General features: G+C 43.4%; 2 protein-coding genes across 2 annotated transcripts in view; one reads left to right on the top strand and one right to left on the bottom strand.

Moving 5' to 3' along the window:
• Positions 1-150: 150 nt before the first annotated feature.
• PDCD5 (programmed cell death 5) lies at positions 151-3,587 on the bottom strand. Its single transcript, XM_072346189.1, has 6 exons — positions 3,467-3,587; positions 3,010-3,050; positions 2,290-2,351; positions 1,784-1,875; positions 1,485-1,556; positions 151-1,122 (listed from the first exon to the last, which is right to left on the bottom strand). Exons 1-6 carry the CDS (start codon positions 3,566-3,568, stop codon positions 1,075-1,077), a joined length of 417 nt encoding a protein of 138 aa, XP_072202290.1. The 5' UTR covers positions 3,569-3,587; the 3' UTR covers positions 151-1,074.
• A 944-nt stretch (positions 3,588-4,531) lies between these two features.
• LOC140257248 (neural-cadherin-like) overlaps positions 4,532-23,309 on the top strand; it is a 43,213-nt gene continuing 24,435 nt past the window's right edge. The window contains exons 1-9 of the mRNA XM_072346422.1: positions 4,532-5,567; positions 13,222-13,419; positions 13,867-14,092; positions 16,473-16,674; positions 17,624-17,735; positions 18,557-18,806; positions 20,763-20,905; positions 21,443-21,615; positions 22,554-22,722. Of these exons, the coding sequence (XP_072202523.1) occupies positions 4,532-5,567; positions 13,222-13,419; positions 13,867-14,092; positions 16,473-16,674; positions 17,624-17,735; positions 18,557-18,806; positions 20,763-20,905; positions 21,443-21,615; positions 22,554-22,722 (2,509 nt within the window). The remainder of the gene's footprint in view (positions 5,568-13,221; positions 13,420-13,866; positions 14,093-16,472; positions 16,675-17,623; positions 17,736-18,556; positions 18,807-20,762; positions 20,906-21,442; positions 21,616-22,553; positions 22,723-23,309) is intronic.

Here is a 23,309-nt window from a genome sequence, read left to right on the forward strand (position 1 = left end):
TTGCTTATGCAAGCAAGCTTATCATTAAAGAAATATATCAATACTCTATGACATGAAGATCCAAGTCTAAACTTAGGTAAGATTTGAAGGGAGTATTCCTAGAATACTGAAGTCACGCTTTTTGCACAAGAACAACACACTTACTAGCGCTCGCTTCAAACAGTTTTATTCTGTTCCAAAAAACACTGCATTTGGGATCATACATGTTTCTGTTAAATGATGTCAGAAAAGGGCTTTGTGGTTGCAGAGTGTTTATCAGCACAATGTTTTTGAAGAAATGCACAGCACAGGTTTTACTTCATGCAGGAGTTGCAGAAATTTAGGAAAAACTATTTCTTTTTTAAGAAACACTCCAGCCATTTGATAGAAATGGAGGTAGCTTTAAGAACGTACGACACCAGATGTCTGAACAGTGCTGTATTACAATTACACGGTTAATTTTAACTTGCTTTATTTCTTTTTAGACAGCCTGATCCTTTTGTAGGAGAACACTTCAATTGTACGATGGCAACAATTATAATAGAGACTGGGCCCAATCCAAACACAAACAGTGCCTACTTTGATGCTTTAACTTCGATTTATACATTTCCAGTAAAGAGCTGAGAGTCTGTGAGCTGCTGGAGGGGCTTCCTTGAGGGGCTCAGGAAACCTTGCTTCCAACACGTCCATGGCTTAGACTCTGGAGGCAAGTCCATTAAACTCCTGCAGGGAGTGGCTGCTCCCAGCTTTACACTGAAGTTCTCATGTTACCGTATCTCCAGTAGCAGCAAGTTAAGGGTGTACGGGTGCTGAAAGCATAGCTTACACACTGAGTAAGGGGCAACAATATGTTCATGCTACTCAAGCAGTGGAGAACTCCACACTGCTCAGGTCACTTATACTACAAAAATGTAAGTTATAAAATGCCCTTCTCAGGTGTCATTTTACAAGACAAGTTCATTTATTGGCCTTTATACATATTTATATATATTTTAAAAAAAAAGTAAAGAAACGTAAACATTTTCAGATCTTGCATTCTGCCTGATAACTGTTGCCTTTGTCCGGGCCATTTATTTGGCAGTCTTACAGTAGTATTTAATAATCGTCCTCTTCATCAGAATCCAATACTTTCCTCCTGTTGAACTAAAATGAAATACAAGGGTCACAGTAAATCCAACACAAAGTCTCTCCAGCTCCACCCATCTGACAACCTATTGCTGGGAAGCAGAAGTTTCACCCCATCACAGCCCGACATAATGGGACAGAACAAAACCCAGTGACAATATCTGCAGATTAGACCATTCCTAAGGATATAACCCACTACTTATTTATCAGCACAGGTAAGAGAAGTGATGGTAAACACAAAGGGAATTTCTATGCTGGACTGAAATGGTGCACTACATTCATTTTTCCTGCTTGAGTTTGTAACTAGACTATATTGCATATATATTATTTTTAGAATATATGTTATATTTAATAAACCATCTTTAGGAAACAAAACTTACCTTTACTGTTGTTTTCTTTTCTGTTTGTTGACTCACTTTTTCAAGTATTTCTATCAAACCTTGTTCTGATACCTAGAGGAAGTAGCAGCTTAGCATCGAACAAATGAAACGCATTTTCCCTTGTAAAAGGTGTTTGACTGATGAATTATATCACAGTGGTTAGAAGTGTTCCCAAGTGCCCTTTTCAATTGTTTAATTATACAGATATTAAAAACATTGAACGTTTTTGAGAGAATTGGGTTTGAAAATGAACATATACAAAGACAATTTAGGGGGGGAAAAAGCAAGACAAAACTCACCTTTCCAGGTAGCTGTCCGAATCTTGCCATCTGTATAAGGTAATTCTCTACTGCTTTTGCTTTGTCTGGTTTCACAAGTGCCAAATTGCTTACTGCAACAACAAGGGCTCTGTTCAGTTTGTTTTAGAACACACCTTGAGTATCTTCACTGTCACTTTTTAGACACGAAAGTGGGAAACTGTCCCCTTTGTGCCAGGATGATGAAATACACTGAAGAAGGGACTTTGACAAAGAGCAAAAGCTGCATTTCTTATTTTTAAATATCAGTACCCTGTGAGATTAACTAACTTTGAGTCACAGCAGTTCCTACTGTTAATTATGGAAGAACTGGCTTAATATCATTCAGATGTCAGTTGACCACTCACTCATATCACCAGCTGAAAAGCTGAACTGGTTTCCCCCCCAGCCACTTTTTTCAGCATGGCCTCTATACAGACACATATGGACTCAACTTGCAGAGCACAGGAGGTGAGAATTCTTTATTTAAAAGCCCCTCGGGTACTTACATCTGGCACGTGCTGCTTGATCAAGAACTTGAGCTAGAATTGTATTTCTTATCTCTGCTTCCCTGCAATGAGAATTAGATACGCCTTAAAAGGGAGATTTCAAACATGTGAAACAACACGCACAAAACAAGATCACAGAAGGGTTTCCATTCATATAACTAAAAAGAACCCCACGTTTATACATTGCTTTTCTGTCACAGGCAGCTGTACACACCACAGCAAAGCTGCCACGTTAGCTGACAGCATCATTCAAGAAATGAGGATAGAATTCCCCTCACTACATTGATTTCTTCATTACATCTTGCCAGAAAAGACCAAACCAACTGCTGGGATCAGTTCCTTTCGGCTCCGAGAGCAGCACTTGTTTGGTGAGGCATCATGAAGTCCACGCAGCTGCAGGACAGAACTAAACCTCATTACTTATCCAGTGGTTTCCAGTAAGCCTTCACATCCCGGGAGTTTTAGTTTGTGTGTTTCAGTTCATTCAAGCTTCAAAAGTCTCTATTTAAATATTTTTTTTCACTTTCTACTTTGGAAAGTGCAGAATTGCTTTGGTTTTTTTCCCCCTTATACTTCAATCTTTCATGCTTCAGTTTCTTTGCTGATGGTTTCTTCCTACATCTCAAACTCAACTGAGAAACTTAGTATTAAAAAAGAGGGGGGGGGGGGGTTAGAATGCTTAGAAGAGACACAGGTGAAAGCCAGCAGTTTCCCTGGTACCTCTGTTTTGCCTCCTGTTGTGACGGATCAGCAGCAGTATCCTAAAGAACGAGACGAGAATAAAAACCGTCACGATCCTAAAACGTCACAGGACGAGAATGTTAAATATTTTAGCAGGGATCGATGCGAGCCAAACCGGCTGCGCGCCTCCATCCTGAGCACACGCGTCTGCTGCCCTCGCAGCAGCTGGGCCGTGCTGCCTGCGTCAAGCAGCGACGCCAGCCTAGGCCTGCCCGCAGATCGCTCGGGCACCGCCAGGCCTCCCCGCTGCAGCGGAGGCAATAACAAAGGCGTTACATGCACCGAAGAGCCCTTATGAGCAATTCAATTCAACGCTACCGCAATCCCGGGCCGCCGCCGCCCCACTCACGGGGAGGCCGCCCCGCCCTGGCCCGGCCCGGCCCGGCTCGCTCCCCCGCCCGCCCGGCGCGGCGCCACGCAGCGCCCCGCGCCTTACCCCGTGCTTGGCCTGCAGCTCGGCCAGCCGCTGCTGCCTCAGCGCCGCCAGCTCCTCGTCCGCCATGGCTGAGGGGCGGTCGCGGAACAGCCGCATGCGCATGCGCCGGCGCTGCTCGCGGGGCGGGGACTCAGCGCGTCATCGGGGCGGCGCGGCCGGCGGCGGGGGGAGCGTGAGGCCGGGTTGTTCCGCATCGGGAGTTGTGTGAAGTCGGCCCAAATCCGTTCACTACATGAAAGTAACCGGACGTTCATTCAGCAGCCACAAGGTCCCTCACAGCCGGCGGAGCTGTCGGCGATGCTGTTTGTAACGGGGCTCCGTAACGGGAGCGCTTCGCTCCTGCGGCGTTACCCCGAGCTGCCAGCAGAGGGAGCCCGAGTCGCACGGAACAGCCGCGCGGATCGAGCCGGGACGTCGCTGTTTTGATGCTCGCGCTAACTTTGCAGTTATCCGTAACATCGTGCAGAAACAGAACGGCACCCACCGATAAGCTCACAAACAAAACATTCCCCTTCCTCCAGCAATTCCAGTCGCACTCCTGCAGGCACGGCAGCACCGCAGGCTGCGCAGTTTAGACAACAGCGGCTGTGCTTCTGAGTAACTGCTTCGCTTTGCAGAATTAGACGGCAAAGAACAGAACAGCTCCATTCGCACCGGGACAGCCCCGGACCTTTGGGTCGCTCCCGCGGAGCTGGGCGCTCACGGAGCAGCAGCTGGACACAAACCTTTCCACAACTCAGAACTGTGACGTGCTGCAAAGTCACGCAGAGCTCAGCGCGACGCCCCGCAGACCCGCGGCTGTCAGCGGAGCCCGCTCCGTGCGTGCGGTGAGGCAGCCGGACGGCACCGCGGGTCGCGGAGGGGCTCGGAGCGCGGCGGGGCGGCGCTGCCGGGTGATGCTGGCGGGACGAGCGGCGGCACCGCGCGGCTCAGCGCCCTCAGCGCCCTCCCATCGGCGCCGCCCGCGGGGATTGGCCGGGCGCGCCCCTGTCCCTCGGTCGGCCCCACCCCGCCCTGCCATTCCCCGCGCCGCTCGGCGCAGTGGCGGTGCGGTCCGGAGCCGGCATGGGGCCGCGCGGTGCCGTGCGGGCTGCGGGCTGCCTGCTGTGCTGCCTGCTGTGCTGCGCGCTGGCCGCGTCCCGCGTCGCCCCGCGGAGGAGGCGGCCGTCGTTCGGCGGGCAGGTGGCGGAGAACCGGCCGGCGGGCACGCGCGTGCAGGGGCTGAGCATCCCGCTGAGCCGGCTGGGGCGCGAGCCGTGGTGCGCCGAGGTGCGGGGCCGCCGCTGGCGCCTGCAGCTGCTGGGCGAGGGCCACGCGCACTTCCAGGCGGCGCTGCACGCCCGCTCGGGCCGCGTCTGGCTGCGCACCCGCCGCCCGCTGGACCGCGAGGCGCGGCCGCTCTACTCGCTCCGCCTGGCCTTGTGCTGCCGGAGCTGCGCGCCGCGCGGAGCCGCCCCCGCCGAGCTGGCCGCGCTCACCGTCCGCGTGCTGGACGACAACGACAACGCGCCGCGCTTCGTGGGGGGGCCGCCCCGCGGCGTCACGCGGCTCCGCGTGGAGGAGACTCTGGCGCTGCGCTCCGCCGTGTGGCACGCGCGGGCCGAGGACGCGGACTCGGGGCGCAACGCGGAGCTGCGCTACTTCGCCCGGCCGAGCAGCGCGCACTTCTTCGTGGTGCCGCGCAGCGGGCGCGTGCTGTTGGTGCGCTCCCTGCTGCACCTGCGCGCGCCCATCCCGCTGCGCCTCTACGCGCGGGACCGCGGCCGGCCGCCGCTCCTCAGCGAGCCGCTGGAGCTGGAGGTGCTGCCGCAGCCCCGCCGCCTGCCGCCGCCCCGCGCCCGCCGCCGGGCTCCTCCGCCGTCGCCGCCCTCGGCCGCTCCCCTGGCGCTGGCGGTGCCCGAAGACGCCCGGCCCGGCACCTTCGTGGCCGCGCTGCCTCCCGCGCCCTTCGCCGCCGCCCGGTTCGAGCTCGTGTCCCCGCCCGCCGAGCGGTCGCCGCTGCGCGTGGAGCGGGACGGCGGCGCGGTGACGGTCGCAGCGCCCCTGGACCGGGAGGAGGCGGCCGCGTGGGACGTCCTCGTCCGCGTCCGGCAGCGAGCAGGTGCGTCCGTGGGGTTCGGACGGGGCGGGTGGGCTCCGCGGCGGGGCTGGGGGCTGCGGGCTTCCTGCTTTGTCGGTGGTCGGAACGCCGCCGGTGCCGCGGGATGGGGACGGCGCGGTGCCCGTGCTGCGGCTGCTGAAACTCGGAGTCATTAACGAGCGGCACAGAAAACTGCACGGGACCTCAACGCGGCGTCCGTAGGACGGCCTACATCGCTTATCTCTGGCTACTTGACAGCTGTTGGGTTTTCGTTTGGTTGGTTTGTTCAGATTTTTCCATTGCCTTGGGTGATATTTTTTCACCTACCCGAGCGCCGTTTAACTCCGCTATATTTGTAAGTCAGCGGACGGCGAGCATTTGTTGGCATCTCTTGTTTGTGCTGCCTGTGCTTGTGGCGATGTGAAGATGCGGAGTCTCCCTGTGGAGCCGGTCTCTACTCCTGTGTCCCGGAGAGCGGCAGAACTGGGCCTGGCCTGACAGAGTGCCGCTGCAGCAGCTGGATGCCAACCCCTGGCTCTGGCTGCCAACCAGGAGCCGACAGTCCCCTTTGCGGGGCAGATGCTTTCTGTGCCCTGTCTGTGTGCTCAGCCCCAAGTGAGGCCGTGTGACGGGGCTGTCGTTGCTCGTCGGCAGTGACAGGATCTATCGGGTCAATCTGATGGTGCTTCTGGGATTTTCAGCCGCTCTGTCATGTAGCTCGAGTTTCAGCCCTTTGTCGATGTTGCAGCTGCCTCTATCAGGGTTGGGATGACATCGCAGCAGTGGAAGCCTGCCTTGCCCCGGGTTACTACAACTCTCACCTTTGTGATGGCTTTCACTCTTATCTGGTCTGAGTGGGAAAGCCTGAGATTGCTCTCAACTGAGCTTGTCACACTGCCATGTTGCAGATTGCTTTCCTGAAGCAAGGCCGGATAACCCAGTTAAAAAAACACAGCCAGCTTTATATTATTTTTAGGTCTTCTTTTAATTCTCTGTCGTGTAGTTATAGAAAATAGCTTTGTAGTGTTTTCCACTAGCTTGATATGTTACCACCAGTAGGATCAAGTAGATAATCATCTTTATTTAGCTTGATTCGGGCTCTCAGAGACCAGGTGGAGGGCAAGTAACAGTGTGCAGAGTAATGTTCTTTGCATGTTGGTAGCTATTTGTTTCAAGGAGCGGGCATTTTAAAAGATGGCTTTGTTAGTACTGTTGTTTTAATCAGGTTGATGGTGACTTAGTACCTTCAGAACTCTTCAAGTTGCTGAATACTCGTTGTCTAATGTAATGGTTAAAGTGTTTGAGACAGGCTTGGGAAGCCGTGCTGGATTCCTGAAGGCTGGCTGGCAGAGCCGGGTGTTCTGGGAGGGCAGCCCCTGTAGGGTGTTCAGTGATGGGCAGCCCTGCCTGCAGCCTCTGCCCCATGCCTTGGGGGGGGGGCTGTGCTGCAACTCCAGCCTGACCCAATCTCCACTAGGGTATGGAATTCTATGCTTGGCTTGTGCCTTTCTGACCCTGTGCTGCCTTCCTAGCCGGCTCCCTGGCTTGACCTCAGTCATACCTCATTACCACAGACCTGTCTGGTGATGGCTGCACTGCTGGGTGACCCAGAGTACATCACAGGCCCTGCTCTGCTCTTCCTGCTCACTGACATTGAGGTCCCTGCCTGCCTTGCAGTCACTCTGGACTCCACATTCATCTTTGACAGGCGGAGCAGCACATCCTTCCTTCCCCTTGGCAAGCACATGTGCATTTATATTAAATACTCTCTCTGTCCTTAATACCACAAGAACTTAAATTGCTTTCCTAGCCAATGGACAAAGATGTAATCTTACAATGGACATAGATGTAATCTTAAAAGATCTGAAGTCACGAATTTGAAACTCTTAAGACAGGCCCCAAGTGTATTTACATTTTGCAAAAGTTGGTATTAAAACCAAAATCAATGGGAAACACCACGAAAGACTCATACATTAGTCTTGTACACCAGATTCTAAACTGAATTCCTAAATTTCAGGCTTGGCTTCTTGAAGATGTTTGCTGTCTCCTGGTCCTTGACAAGCGCATTCCTCTGGTTGACCTCTATGGCCATCCAGCTCTGAGCTCTATTCTTCACTTACCCATTCCTGGAAGAAGTGTTGGTTAGGCTTACATTTTCTGTAGCATTTTGTTTCTTATTTCATTTATTAGGGCACAATTAATTTATTTAGACCTCCCAGGAGCATAGTGCTGTTTCAGGTTTTTGTCCAGTGAACAGAAGGAAAAATATCTTACGCTCACAGACTCTTACACTCATAGAGCTAACATTTCATTTGAGACAGAGCCAATATTATTCTGTTAATGCTTGGGGGAAGTGCATGAAAGATCCCATCACACTAATCCTCCTCCATCACGAGCTCCTTTGACCTTACTTCATCCATGGGCATTAGCTGGGTAATCCCGTCTTTCATTTTTTCTTATCAGAGGATTTCCTGGGGGTGATGCTGGGCATGCCTTCCAGATAGTTAGCAGCAGTCAGGTGTGTTTGTCCTCTTTAAATTAACACAACTTGTCGTGTCTGAGTCAATGTATAGAGTGGAGGTACAAACATCAGTGATGCCTATATTTTAAATCTTAGAGGTTTGCATCCTTGGCTCATCTGTTCTTATTCTATCTGAGACCTTAGTCCCTTAAGAGCTGTACTGATTTGCTGTGGACCATCACTGGCTGATATTTGGTCTTGTGTGGTTCCTATTAGCTCTTTTATGATCTTTGACAGTTACACATCACCCTGAGCTTCAGTTGAAGCCATCCATTTCAGACAGATGTACTTCTTTAAGCTGCAGTGGATTTCACATTAGGAAACTGAAAGAAAGTGAACACTGTGTGTGTGTTTGGGGCAGCTGTGGGTGCTGACAATTTGAGGATCTTGTGTTAGAAAGGAATATTTCAGGAAGCTTTGAAGCACCATCTTGGTGTTCATTCAGTCCGAACATTACACACAGTCTATGCCAGGCAGTCTGATTAAAGATACCTTTGTAAGTCTTCTGGGACTTGAGCAGCAAAGCTGTTAGATGCACTGTCTGTCATCTCAAACATTTAGTTTCTACAAGAGTAATAGGCTTTTTTCTTTCCTTTTATTTTAAAAGATCTAACTGAATTCCAGTGCATATCCGTTAATCTGATGGAAGCAGTGAACTATGGAATTGTAGAACATATGGATAGGATCTGTCTTAAAGCTGATTTATAACATAACAAATTGGATATTGATCCCATGACTGACGTAGCAATTAAGTTAAACTTCCTTTGATTCTGAAATAGTTTTATTTTAGTTTTTATTTTTGCTTCAAACTGTTGTGCTGTAAACCAAGTCCAGCAGTTAGAAAGCTGTTTCCTTTTGGTTCACCTAATAATGTACAGCATTCAGACATTCCTTATTCTGGTGAGGTGTTGTAATTCCTTAAATAAGGAAATCTGATTGTTTGAGAAGGTTAATCTTACTCATATAAAGAAATTCCACTCCTTTAAATGGGGACTTTTTTCCCCCAAAAAGTCCTAAGCAAAGTTTCAAGAGGTCTTCTTGCTTCGCACATGCACAGTAGCTGCTCCCTGTATATCTCAGTTCTCTTGTTACAAAGCTTTATGGTAGTCACCATTTAAGACCTGTTATCTGTTATCTCGGGATGTTTGCTGTGTTTATTAACATGCAGTCCTTTATCTCACTTTGGGGCATACTTGGATTTTAGTCTGTTGCTGTTGGTAGATGCATGCTGCGCTGGGAATCCCCGGTAAAATGGTTTTCACTTTACTCTCTTTTAATTGGTAATTAATAGATGCACCCTGACATGATCATGCAACTCCTCTGACTCTTTACTTTTATTTTTAGTTCATTTTTCATGTTTTAACTTCTATTTTAAAAGCCAGATGAGGGTAAGGACATGGCAAACTCTATCTATGAAATAGATAGGTCTAATTAGGAGAGAATGGAGGCTGTCCGCAACTTGAGCCCCTTAATCTCATTACAAGGGTTGCTTTTTAGTTATGAGCAAACTACTGTACTTCAAAGCATCCTATTGCAAACTATATTTCCTTTGTCTTAACCCAAACAAAGAACAAGTCCTTTGTTTCAGAATCATTTGTGTATCTATGGTAAACGTGTAGGAGTTGGAAAAACTTTAAAAGCAAAGGGAAAAATACTGGCTTGAGTAGATAGTTTGGTGACCCATATAGATGAGAATGTCATGGTGATATTGACTTAAAGGCTTGCAAGACTTTTAACTCCCTTATAAAGTTTTAAGAGTAAACTGGAATGACCTAAAAATGCCAGAGCAACCCGGCTTCTCACCCAGTGTTGTTTAATCATGATAATACAATACCTTTCCCCTCGGTAAATTCAAGGCATGTAGCGTATTTGTCTGCAATTGCAGAGACATGTTCACTCAAGTAAATGCTCTGTATTGACAGATGTAGAAATCAGAATGTCTGGTGTTGTCAGTTTTATCAGTTATACCGTGGCAGGGAAACCCACATTTTTAATGAATACGATAATTTTATTTTCAAATCTCGTCTTACAGATGCCTCCATTGGATTCTTGAGAGAAAAGGCCGTCATAATCCTAATGAAATCGGAAGTCTGAAAGTACGCCGCATCTCGCAGATTGACAGCATCTTTTGTAATTTGACATGGTGAAGGGAGATGGGTTTGGAGGCAAATCCAACCGATGCTGTTTGGAATTGCAATCAGACTATTTCAGCTCATATGATTTTGAGGTTGGGTTCAAGCAGTGCTGAGCATCAGAAGTTGTGGTTAACTGAGCTGCTAAGAGCTAATGCCTTCCTGTCCTTCCCGCCCCTCTCACAGTTTAGGTTGGTGGCAGAACATGTATTCCTTTTCTCTGCAGGTTAAAAAGTGGGTCGTTGCATATCAACATGTTTCCCACAAGCAGAAACTTCTACCAGCTAGCATGTTTTGTTACACAGTGCAGTCTGAGTTCAGAGTGTTCAAGGTGGTGTATGAGATCCTTTCTGTGCCCGTCGTTTTTCAGCCACCTGTGAAAAATAAGCAATTGTAGATGGGTACCTGTGATGAGGGTTCAGCAGCAGATTAGTAAGATTGATTTGGTGTTAGGGAATGAATTTCAGCTCTGTGGTGTTTGTCAGTAATATTGAGATAAAAAGGAAGTCATTCCTATGGGAGGGAATGTCAGAATGAGCTCCCCTAAGAAGGATTTTTGGTGAGAGATGAATTGACTCTAATAGGGAATTAAGCAGCTAAAGCAGGGAAAGCCTCTGGTTTGGAGTTCATAACATTAGTTTTATTTTTCTCTATAAACTCTAGAGATGTGGGGAGTTTTGATGTTGCAAAGGGACTGGTAAGTGGTGTTTGCAAATGTGCGTAAAGAGCAGTCTGCTCACGTAACCTGTTTTCATTGTACTGAAGACAAATGGAGAGGGGAACACACTTAGTGATCAAATGAAGTTGGTTGGATCCATTTGAATACTGTATAGCTTCTAAAGAACGCTAATTTTTAATGTGAGGTGTTCCACTGTTACGTTACTGTCATCCTATGCAACAAGAACCGCCTTGAACTTTGTCTTGTTGCTGTGTTTGCAAGAAAGCAGTTATTTACATTTTTCTGTTATCTCAGGTTATGGAGGGAAATATGTTAGATGCAAAATCTGCATATGTGCCTACAAGATAACTAGCAGCGTACTATTCTTCTAGGAGGAGTTTTTTAAGGAACAAAAATTGTGTAAGATATCTACAGCGTGCCTGACTTGAAAGTCAAGTATCCTGTGTGTAATATTGAGAAATTCCTATTGGCAGTGTGTTCCAACACTGTATGGCAGTTCATTCCAGGGTGATTGGACCTGTGACAGCTTCCTTATGTAGGATCTCCTTGGCCTTGTGCTGCTGAATGCAGTTGCAGGCATGTTGCCTTGCTGTCACCACTCCATGTTTTGAACTGATAATTTAAGTAGAACCCGTTTGTGTGTTTGTAGGACTTAACCCAAATACCCAGAGGATTATCAGTTTTAAGCTGTTTTTGCTAAGATTTTGAGTGGAATTTTAGTGTATTATTTCTTCCATGATGTAGTACTTATATACTACTAATAAACCACTATTAATCATAATGTACTACAGCAGACATGGAAAGATCTAGTACTGATACTGACATACTAGTGTATACATGTAGTTAATATAGCTATTGGTACCTGCTGGGGATGGTGGTGTGTGTGCTGTTGGAGGGTAGCAGCGAGACACCTTAAACTACTAAAGAGAGATATTGCTCTAAAATTCCCCTCCTTCCTCTGCTGTTGAATCAGAAATCATTTTCATAAATGACAGTGTTTAATTCTCTCCTGTGGAAAAAATGATTTTCACATACCTTATTAAAGACCAGTTGGAGATCTGGTTTTAGCTCCACTCCTTCTGTAGGAAAGCAACCATGTTGGTTACAAAAGATGCCAGTTGTAAGAAAGAGACCACCTTGTGTAGGATGTATCTCATGGCAATTAAAACAAATGAGAAGCTGTTAACTATTTGCAGCAGTTGTTGGAATAGGGAATTATATTTTAAACAGATTCATGTTCTTGAAACTTGTTAATGTCGTGTCCTGCTATAAATACATACATTACACATTATTGTCCACGCCAGTCTCTTCATCACATTCTTTGTCCTCTGGCAAGTCCTTGTCTGGTCATGCTTCGTTGGACACCCTGATGTTGTTTCTACAAGTTGTCAGGTTACATTTGTAGGTCTCAGTGCAGGCAAGTATAGTCCTGTGCAGTTCTGTTGTAGGTCTTGCTTTGATATATGGTACGCAGTCAAGGGGAAACTTACTTACAGGAATTTTCCTCCAGATTGCCTTCATCTGAAAGGGAAATAATCTCTAACCTTGATGATTTATGTAGTACTGCTTGAGGATCAGATTGGCTGTGATTGATGGAAGAAGATAACATACTGGTAAGACCTGCAAGGCCATGAGCAGTGGATACATAGGCAGGTCAAGAGAGGCACTTATGCCTGTCTCTTTGATTATATGAAGTACAGTTCCTGCCGACTATCCGAATGAAATTCTGAAGTATTCAGATGTTTCAGAGGTACCCAACATATTGCTGAGAGCTTTGATCTTGCCCAGATGTCAAATAACATTAAGGTCTCTTAACTATTAAATGGCAGGTACTGGGGGGGAACGTTTCTAAGTCCTTTTAATTTTTGATTACTAAAGCTTATTGGGTCATTTGAGGATGAATCTCACTCTTGACGCTGTTGTCCATAGTTTCCTTACAAGTGGTGTACCTCATCTATGATTGTGTGTTAAGAACCATCATATTAATGTTCAGTGAACTAACAATAAGTGACAAGAGGAGTTTGTATCTGGATGTATTTGTACTTCCTCAGTTGAAACAGCTATTCTTCAACCACGATGTACTTTTTGGTGAATAAATACATGCAGGTTAAGAAGTTCAGCAGGAAGTAATATGAGTCACTCCAGTCTTGCAGTTTGGCAGTAGTTGTGATAACTTTTTTTTCCCATTAAGTCTGTATGTGGATGACAGTAGGAGAAGAGCCAAAAGGTTTTTCTGGATGGCATGCCAAGAGTATTGCAGACATTGTATCCTCAGGATATGAGTTTGTTACTCTGCATGCTGTTATGTACCTAAGTATTTCTTCATTTTAATTTGACTGCTAGGGAAAGAATGGTATTTGTTGCACTTAACACTTACTGTGATGGATGTGAATGACAACGTACCTGAATGGGCCATGGAGCCCTTCCCGTTCTTGGCCGTGGTTTCTCCCCAAGCTACAGAAGGAACTGAAGTATATAAGCTGCTGGCTGTGGATGCGGATGAAGGGATCAATGGAACCGTAGAATATTTTCTCCTGGAAGGTAAATGTAAATCTCATTTTGGTGTTTGTATTGAGCTTCAGTATTGTGATGTTTTTGTCTTTTCACTTTTAGTGGAAAACCTTCCTATCCTATTTAGGAAAGCTTTACAAGCCTTTGGTGTTGTGGGTGAGAAAGACAAACTTGTAATGAGTATATGGACAGACTGGTCAGTTTGGAAGCAGGGTATTTTCTTCGGAGTGATATTTCAGCATCAAATAACAGCAAAATATTGTAGACTAAAGAAGGCTGACAGTTGTCCAACAAAGTAAAATGCAGTTTAGAAATGCAGTCAGCACTGTAATTAATGAGTTCAAAACAAACCTTTTATATGTTTTTCCATTAATATTAATTCTAAGACAAAACCAACTTGGGAATTGATTCCCTATTCTCAGTATTAATCAAACAAAGATGTTCTTGCTGACAGCAGTTCATGATTGTTCTTCCTAGGTGGAGAAGGCAGATTTGAGGTTGAGAAGGACACGGGCTGGATTAAAACAACAGGCTTGCCATTGGTGAGGAACAAGGAGTATTTACTGACTGTGCTAGCAGCAGATAAACTTGGAAGCAAAGGGTCTCCAGCCTCTGTTTCTGTAATTGCTGGCTTTCGACCACCACAGTTCACCGAGACATCATACTTGGTTTATGTTCCTGAAAACATAGCAGAAGGAAAATCGTAAGTAACAGGAAGAAAGTAGTCTGGTGATTTTATGTCTTAGTTTAACTTCTGCTTGATCTCCCCAAAGCCTCAGTATTATTGACTATGAATCGTAGATACTGTGAATATTAATTCAGATATTTTAATTGAAGTGATTAGGTTCATTTGATGTATTTTAGTCACACTTTTATACAGAAAAGTGGTGGTGAATAAGTGTGATTTTTTAAATTTTTATTTCTTTAAACAATAAGAAAAGTATTAGCAGAATTGTCTCTTAATTTTCAAACAAAATGCAGAATTCAAGTTAAAACCGGTACATCACAAAGGAAGATGTCTTGGCATGAAGGTGTATGAGTTGTATGTGTCAGCATTTGGAAAAGTACATTCTCTTCCAAATGAAAGTTGGAAAAAACAAGAGGCTGTCTTTGCTGTCTTCATCAATCTTGGTGACAAACCAAGTGAAAATGAAGATGCCACAAAACTTGTCACTTTACTCCTCCATCCTTTGGCTAACCATGTGCATCCAAATAGCACAGAAAGTGTTAGTAATGGAGGCCCACCTGAGTACTCTGTTCCGTCTTTCACAAATTCTTTTGGTATCAGGGGAAACATTTTCTTTCTTCAGTTGAATTGAAAATATCTTTATTTTTTTTCCCCCAGTAAACATCTCCCTTGTGTGGCCTTTCAGCTGCTAATCAGCTCTGTTACTATCTGCAGCATTGTATTTTCCTGTTCAGTCTACAACAGTTTTACAGTGTCTGAAGTTTGACAAGATAAAAAACTAAATAAAATCAGCAGCTGTTAATAACAAATAATAATGTTTTTCTTTAGAACTTCAACAAAGTTATTTAGCACAGGCATAAAAGAAATTAAAGAACTGTGTAATGCTAGATTACCTCACAGGTATCTGCTGTTCAATGAGCATGTATAATAAGGGAATTCTTTGCAGCTCTTTTTTTGTTACTGCTAAAAAAAATAGGCTTGCACACCTGTTATAATGATAGGAGATCAGCTGGTTTGTCAATTTGTGTAACATCCAAAAAGAATTCAATATTTGATATGGTTATTACTATGCCATAAGGGGTTTTAATATGGACAGGGTGCCCATTGAAAGTGCTTTACTGTTGTGTGCGAACCAGAAGCAGTCCTGAAAATCACTGTGGAATACTGAAGTTCTAATATCTAAATTAGACCAACTGCAGGAAAATAGAGCTGCTGTTATGCACTGCATCTGTGGGGCTGGAGTTTCTCAAGTGTATGTTGATTTAAGACTGCTGCTGACAAGAAGCATTACCAAACCTTTCCTTTGGTCCAGCATTAGCTTTAATTTGCTAGCTGAGCTGGCAGGCTGATCCGAGGAAAGACACAAAAGAGTGAAAAAGGAAAGAGTTTTCAGCTGGGTTGTTAGATGTGCTCGCAGCTGAGCCTTGTGATTGTGCTGACAGGATAGGAGATGTGGCATGGACATGCAGCTGGGGTGGAGAGAGAAAAGGAGAGCAAAGTAATTCCTATTGGCAGGAACATGGTCTTGTGCTGGCTTAAACTGACTGAGACTACAGAATGATAAGAAAGAAGAATAAAGCAAGAAAGTGACCTACAGCAACCTTTTGCAGTGTTTCAGCATTGCACCTGAGGGAATTTAGAAGGCAGCAGCATGGAAATAAGGAAAGGACAGAAGTATTCAGACAAACAGAGCTTTGTCTTTCTGAATGCAATTGTCAGTGATCCTACATATTGTGGGGCTCTTCGAGGGGATGAAATCCTTTCTCTTATGAAATAATCACAATAAGGCAACAACCATTTGAGGAATTAATATTCTGCTTTAAACCCCTTAACAATTACTATTTTATCATGTATTTCTTTTACCTCATGCTGCAAATACATTTCCCACTTGAAGGCTTCAAGCACTTCTAGGGGAAAAAAGGCTGCCAGATAAGCTAAAATCCTATAGTTCTATGTACAGTGTCACATGGCCAGTGGATGCCTTTTCCCTGTTTGCAGGTATCTGAAACTTTAGACCAGTATAACTGAAGCAGCAAATTAACTATGTTGTCATTATTAAAGGGAATGTTTTGCATCTTATGTTTCCTGCCTTAGAATCATCACTGCCTGATAAGAAAGATAGAGCAAAATTCAGTTGCTACAAAATAAAGTCCTCTGTTTCTCTGGTTTTAATCCTTCCTGTGCTCAGCTTGCAAGAATCTTTCTCCATTTAATCTCAAGATGATAGAAATACTGTGTTATTAAATATGTGAATTTGGAGTTCAGGTAGAGCAGTCATCATGTGTTGCTCTAATCAGATCTATGGGATTGCAGCTGATATGTAGTATTTTTTGCTGTATTTTTCACTGTTGAATTATTATATGCTTAAGAGACTTTTATATTTTTTTTATTGCAGCTTTCTTAGGGTCAGTGCTGTATCGTATCAAAACAAATCCCTGAGCTATGCTTTGCTAACCAACCCAAGTGGTCTGTTCAACATTGATCAGGCAACAGGGGATATCAGCTTAACGCGGAGCGTGGATTACGAGAGTGACCAACACCAGTACCTTCTTTTGGTCAGAGCAGAGGAAAATGAGCAGTTCAGTAGTGCAGCTGAGGTAGGTGTTCACCTCTGGTGTTCTATATGTCTGTATGGTTTTGTGTTCCTTTGAGTCCTTCCCCATCTCTGTACAGATTTGCTATGGACATTAACAAGGATTCTTATCTCTGGGTAGGTGGGGAGGACTGGTTTAGCTCCTGTTATTCTTGCTGATCCTGAGAAGGCTGTTTCTTAGGGACCAGTCATGCCATTCCATCATAGTAGTAAAGAGAGGAGGTAATAAACTCATGGCGAAAGGTGGTAGTTCATGGTGTATCAGAAAGCTGTTTGGCAGCAAAAGTATTTCTAAATACAGTTATCACAGTTTGAATTCAAGATTCTCTGATTTCAGAAATCCGTGTCATATCGCACTTGCTCCTGCTGCAGCCAATAAGGTGTACGTCACCAAAAGAACAGGAGGTAGAATTTCTAGGAACAAGTGTGAGGACACAAAGTATTTAAGCGTAACAAACTGTGGCTTTGGCACACTGGAGACCAATAGTTTCCATTGACCCTTTCAGGTACTAGAAGATGAAGAATGATAGAATTTAACTTGAAAGAAGATTCTATGATGATTTTACACATTTATTTGGGCTGAAGTCAGTTTTATGTGCACCTGTAGAATTTTTGGTGTTACAAATAATGGAAGTGTTAGGAGGTAATGGCAATAGGATGCTTTGGAAGCAGACAGTGCATTTCCATTTGAGCTAATGGTAGGAAATTACCCATGGAGGTAAAATATGAATGGAAATGTTGCTGTGGGGGATGAGGACTTGACAATTCCAAGTATGTGATGTAATATCTAAGCAATTCTCAGCAGGAAAAGAGCAATAAGAGCAAAATGAATTTTCCTATGTTCTGTGGCTTCTGGAGGTCTCAGCTAATTCTTCCATCCAGTATTTCTAGAGCAATGGAGTTGTTACCTTGTTCCACTTGGATGCCATTTAACTCACTCTCTTTCCACTGAGGTTGTGGTTGTAATCACTGATGTGAACGATTGTGCTCCAGAATTCCAGCAGTCCATTTACAGCAAAGTCAGTGTTCCTGAATCAGTTACTATGACTACTGCACTTCTACAAGGTTAGTACCTTCAAAACCATTTGTTACATTTAGTACGAATGTTTTTTTTCCCCTCCACTAATTAGATTTCACTTTAGGAAGCCTCAGGATGAGGTAGGCACAACTCTTTGGCATCTGAAATTGAATTGGTCATAATTATTTACTACTACCACAGCCCAAACAATTTTGGAGGACAAGACATGAAGGAAACAGGTCTTTCACCCATAGACAAAGCTTTTATAAATCTTGAGGGTAAGAAGGAAATTAAACCACAGAAAAATTACTGTTTCCTGGTAAATAGGATTTTATAACCTGCTATTGTTCTACACAGTGATTTATCCTGTGCTGATGGTAGCCTGTCAGTACTCTTCTGGTGACTGAGTTTTTAGATTTTTGTGGGTTTTGAGTGGGATCTGACAAGCTCATTATTTTCATTTGCATCAATTAAGTACTATATGTAAACGTTTCATCTTTAATCACACAGTCTAATCTGTCCAAATGATCTTAAGTCAACAGTATATATCAGATGGACGTGAGTATATATAGCTCTGTGTAGGAATATGTTCTTGGTAATACTGGGCATTTTAAGCCTATCAATAGCAAAATCTAGTGGCTTAATTCAATCAGGGTCCTTAACATGTTTTTTTCATCCCCCTATAACTTACCTTGAGAGGCTGGTTGAATAAAAGCACAGGGTACAGCACGGTTTTATGAATCATTTTGAGCACTACATGCCAAGGCAATGCTATTACAGTTTTATATTACGCACTAATTCTCTTGTTAAAGTACTCGCATTCCAGTTCATGGACTCTGATCTACACAGTGTCTTTCTCTTCTGACAGTGACAGCCACCGACTGTGATTCAAAAGAAAATGCTGAAATATTGTATTACACTTTGAGTCCAGACTTCAGTATTACTTCTCATGGTACTATATTCCCAGCAAGAGAACTGGACTATGAACGACCTGACCATCTTTATGAGTTCATAATTATGGCTGTGGATAAAGGGGAAGATCCAAAGACTGGGACAGCAACTGTTAGGATCCATATTTCAAATATAAACGATGAAGCTCCTGAGTTTTCCCAGGCAATGTAAATATATATTCCGAAATCTCTCTTATTTGACTGTTACTGTTTTTTTGTTGTTGTTTTAGTCAGAAGACTGATTATGATAGGATGGTAACTGGCTTAGGTTCAACCGAGTTTGCGAGTTAGACTGACAGCAGAGACCCTCGTAGAGCTGAAGAAAAAAGACTTGTGTATGTATTTAGATAGGGATGGTATCTAGACAGTCTCTTTTGACAGATCTTGCATTTCTCCTAGTTAGTTTTAGATCAGTTGAAAATGAAATTACAGTAGTATCCTAACAATTAATTGTTTTCCATTCATGAAATGTCAGAACCACCTGGATGTTTGCCTGGGCGACCTGCTGTGCAGAACCTGTGTAGCAGGGGTTTGGACTCCATGATCTCTTGAGGCCCCTCCCAACCCCTGCAGTTCTGTGGTCTTCAGCTGATCTCTTTGTTGGTTTCTTAATAAGTTAATTTGCTAATTAATAATTTAGTAGCATTTTAAGTAACTTTTTCCTGGATACACAATGAATAGCTTTTATCAACTACGTGAATTGTGGCAACTTGGGAAGTAACTGAACATAGCTGAAGTTTTCTGTGAGAGAAATTCGTTGTGAACACCCACAAATTGGCTCGTGTTGAGAACCTCTGCAAGGCTAATACAAACCAAGATGATGATGTTGTCCTTCCTGCCCTTTGTTTAAATAGATTTACAATCCAGGCTAAATTCATGACTGCTTGCCAGGAACCTTTTTTCTTCAGCTCTTCTTAAAGCACCTACTCTCTCATTTTGCCAGTTTCTACTTTCTGCTTTTTAAGTGATCTTTTCTGATGACTTGAACTCTTCTGTCCCTACATTTCATTTTCACAGTTATCAGAATTGCTGCTCATTTGCATTCCAGATAAGGATTTAAGGTAGCACACTAGGGTTGTGACTGAGCTAAACCAGAATAATTTACTTCTTTTAATTCATCACATATTAAACTGGGGAAGGATAAAAAGCTGTTGCTGAAAATGTTGTGGTGAAAACTCTTACTGGGACAGCAAATACAAGAGAGAGGTTTTCTGTGCATCTGTCTCCTTTTCCTTTGAGTTTTATGCTGATCTCTGCATAGTGATATGTAGGTGTCAAGATTAAATTATTTTCTGTAACAGCTGAGGTCTTGAGGATTATATTTGCTATGAAATGTGAAGAGCGGGCCTGTAAGCAGACCTGAGTTTTCTGAGTGCAGCAATACCCATGTATTTTATCTGTGCTGTTGGGCAGAGCCAGCTGTAACTCATCGTTGTGGCTGAGGTTTGGGATGTCCACCATAGGCTGGTCTGTTGTACACTTAGCTCAGCCTATGCCAAATCCAGTCAGAGAAAATAATAAGTATTTGGGACTTTGCTAAAGCAGGGGGCTTTTCTACTACCGAGAGCATTAAGCTTAGGCTGATAATGCCTCTTAAGAGCTTACAGTGTCAGTGATGTGCCTGGTCCTGAGGAGAGATTTTTGTAAAAGTGACATTATGCGCATACCCCCCAGATCTGATCTTTGTCCTGCTGCAAAGTCTGCACTGAAACTACTTTGGCAATGTGTGCAAAATGCTATAACAGACAGTGTTTCTAAATTTAGTAAATATTTGCTTTGATTCTGTGAATTGTATAACTTTGATGGACAAAATAAATCAACAAGTTCTGCGTTTAGCTCAAACCTTGTAGAGCTAAGCTTGAAAACGTCAACAGTGCTGGAAGTTTACAATGGAAATCTGCAGGCGGTAACCATAGAAAGACATGAGAAATAGGAAGTTGGATAAATCATCAGTGCTATCGTTTAATTTTGTTACAAATTAGCATATTAGTAGTGTAATTACGGTAATAAATTAGAGATCTCTGCAGTTCCATTTATACATGTAGTAAGTAGAAGTCCTATAGTTTTTTTTTGTGGTTTTTTTTCTATCTAAATTTCATAGATGATCGTAATTCTGTTTAACAGCTACAGGAGCTTCCTTTCTGAAGATGCAGGCCCAAATACATTGGTAGCTGCAGTCAGTGCTGTTGACCCTGATGGAGATGGCGTGACTTATGATATTCCCTCTGGGAATCAAAAAGGAAACTTTATTGTTGACCCTAAGAAAGGTAATAATGTATAAGCTCCTTGCTGCTACAGCAAACAAAAACTGTGTATTATTCCTGTGTTATGAACTGAAGTCAAAATCTTGTATATTTTTCAAAGCATACGCTGAAAGACGTTGAATATATATGAAGGAGAGAGCTGCCTCAACTCTTTATCTTTTAGAGTTCACTTAGCATGAAATTTTGATTTCATTGCAAACCTTATTTTGCAGTTTTAATATTAGATTCAGATTCCTGAAAATATGGTCGCAGGTAACAGAAGTCTGCCACAATGTTTCTGGGTATATTTTGGTGGAAACAGAAGAGTCAGCTGAGCTGTAGCTGTTGTCTCCTTCAGACAAATTTCTTGTTGTACCGTCTTAATTTTTGTTTTAATATCAGACTGCAGTGAAAATACCATGAAAATTGAACTGTAGCAGCCTTGAGGTTTGTTTCTAAGTAGGTAAATCTGAATGGGTGTTGTCTTGCTTACTACTGAGAAGAGTAACAGTAATTGGTTAATGCATCAAAATAAAAAAATGCAACCTATTGTATTTACAGGGCTTGTTAGACTTCGTTCAAGCCCATTTCCAAAGCTGCAGGGGTCAGAGTATGTACTTAATGTCACAGCTACTGATGATAATGCTTCGGGAGGGCCCCGTTCTCTTACAAGCACTGCCCAGGTTATTGTGAAAATTGATGATGTCAACAACAACAAACCAGTCTTCCAGAAGGTACAAATGTATAAGACTAGATGATATACATTGGATTGGGTAGTAAATGTTTAAGGCTGTTGTCACTGCAAGTGACACAGCAGATAAGTAATTCAAGAGGTTATCCACTTTTTTTTCCCTCTCTTCTTGATGCCCTGATCTTCTCCAACTCTCGCATTTCTCTTCTGAGCCTCACATACTTTGTTCTTCTCTCATGGCTGAGCAGCCCCTGTGAGGACTCTTTTGCTGAACCCCACCTCATCTCTGGCATTTTAGAAGTTAGGGCCTATTGAATACCTTTTGGAGCTTCAGTGTGACATGTGAGGAGGGATGGGTTAGGTTTATCTATCCAGTGGACTTGTGACAAAACATTCCAGAGCACCTCTCTAAATTTATTGGGCTTCTTTTGGTCAATTTGCATCTGGAATTGATGAAAGAAGTGAAAGAAGTTGGTGTCTGAGCTTAAATGGTTAATTACTGTGAAAAATAAATGCTTGAATGTGTTTTCAGAATATTTGCTGTTATTAACATTCTGTTGTCTACAAATTTAAAGTTTGATGCTGATGGCTGATATGGTAGTGGAAAATGTGACTGTTTGTATTGATTTTATAGATTATCATTAATCAGTTCTTTGCAGTCTTACTTGGTTTGGAAGGCCCTTTTTTGACCAGAGCAGCTGGGTGGTTTGGGCAAATGTATGCTCTTTTTCATAAGGCTTTTGCTAACATAGAAATATATTTGCATTTGGAAGTACATGCAGCTGCACTTCTCATCCTAATATTTTAACCAGCTGGTAGTTGTTCAGTGTTCATGTAACAACGAAACCACAAAGTGAAGCGTGTAAATTAAGAGATGTGGCTAAACAGTGATTATTGTTATGTTGTCGTTTTCCCTTTAATATCTGTAGGTCAAACAGCAAGGTATGTTTTGTTTTGTTTTGATTTTTTGGTTTTCCTTAGTGTCATTATTATAGGGAACATGCTTCTGTGTTGGAAAACCAGCCCTCAGGGACGGTCGTACTGCAAGTTGAAGCCACTGATGCTGATGAAGGAGCCAACGGTATAGTGAGATATGGCTTGATGCACAGAGATGGTGTCCTACCAGCATTTAGTATTCATCCTGACACAGGTAAAGTGAATGGCAGAACTGATACTGGCATGTGGAAACACTGGTGGAAAACTAGCTGAAATAAGAACAGACTTTGTGCTGTTCACTGAATTTTTTGACAGTAGACAAGATGCAAGCTGTTTTAATTCCATGAAATATGTAGTTTCTTACTGTTTCTATTTCAGTATTTGATATTTTCCCTAAAATGTGGTAGTTCTGCTGTGTAAAATAACCTGTATGCCTTTGTAAACAAATTAGTAAGAAATACCTATTTTTAGTGCACATTATCTTGCAATGACATGTCCAAAGACAGAATAGGCTTACAAATGACCAAGAGACTAAAACACTCAGAAGGGCGATACTAAATTCAGGTGGAAGTTTCAGAGGGTAGATCACGGGACATGTCTTATGTCCCTTACTTGCTTTGAAATAAACTATTTTTATAAACTTCATCACTTTAAGCTAGTTGGTATTTAACTTTCTTCTGAACCAAAGATGTAAGTGTATGGAAGTTTGTGTCTGCATGAGCAATTAAAGTTCTTGAGGTTGTTAAGTCTCATGACTGAAGCTTCAAACCTAAAATTCACATTACAGATGTATTTAACCTA

Source organism: Excalfactoria chinensis, chromosome 11 (assembly GCF_039878825.1).
Source record: "Excalfactoria chinensis isolate bCotChi1 chromosome 11, bCotChi1.hap2, whole genome shotgun sequence".
In the NCBI taxonomy this organism is placed as follows: domain Eukaryota; kingdom Metazoa; phylum Chordata; class Aves; order Galliformes; family Phasianidae; genus Excalfactoria; species Excalfactoria chinensis.

Bases quoted from the DNA above. Each gene is read 5' to 3' on its own strand.
- PDCD5 (XM_072346189.1), bottom strand. From the start codon at position 3,568: ATGCGCATGCGGCTGTTCCGCGACCGCCCCTCAGCCATGGCGGACGAG. The intron at 1,876-2,289 runs GTAAGTACCCGA...TTGTTGTTGCAG, and splicing joins TCAAGCAGCACGTGCCAGAT to TAAGCAATTTGGCACTTGTG. The intron at 1,123-1,484 runs GTAAGTTTTGTT...ATTTCATTTTAG, and splicing joins AAAAGAAAACAACAGTAAAG to TTCAACAGGAGGAAAGTATT.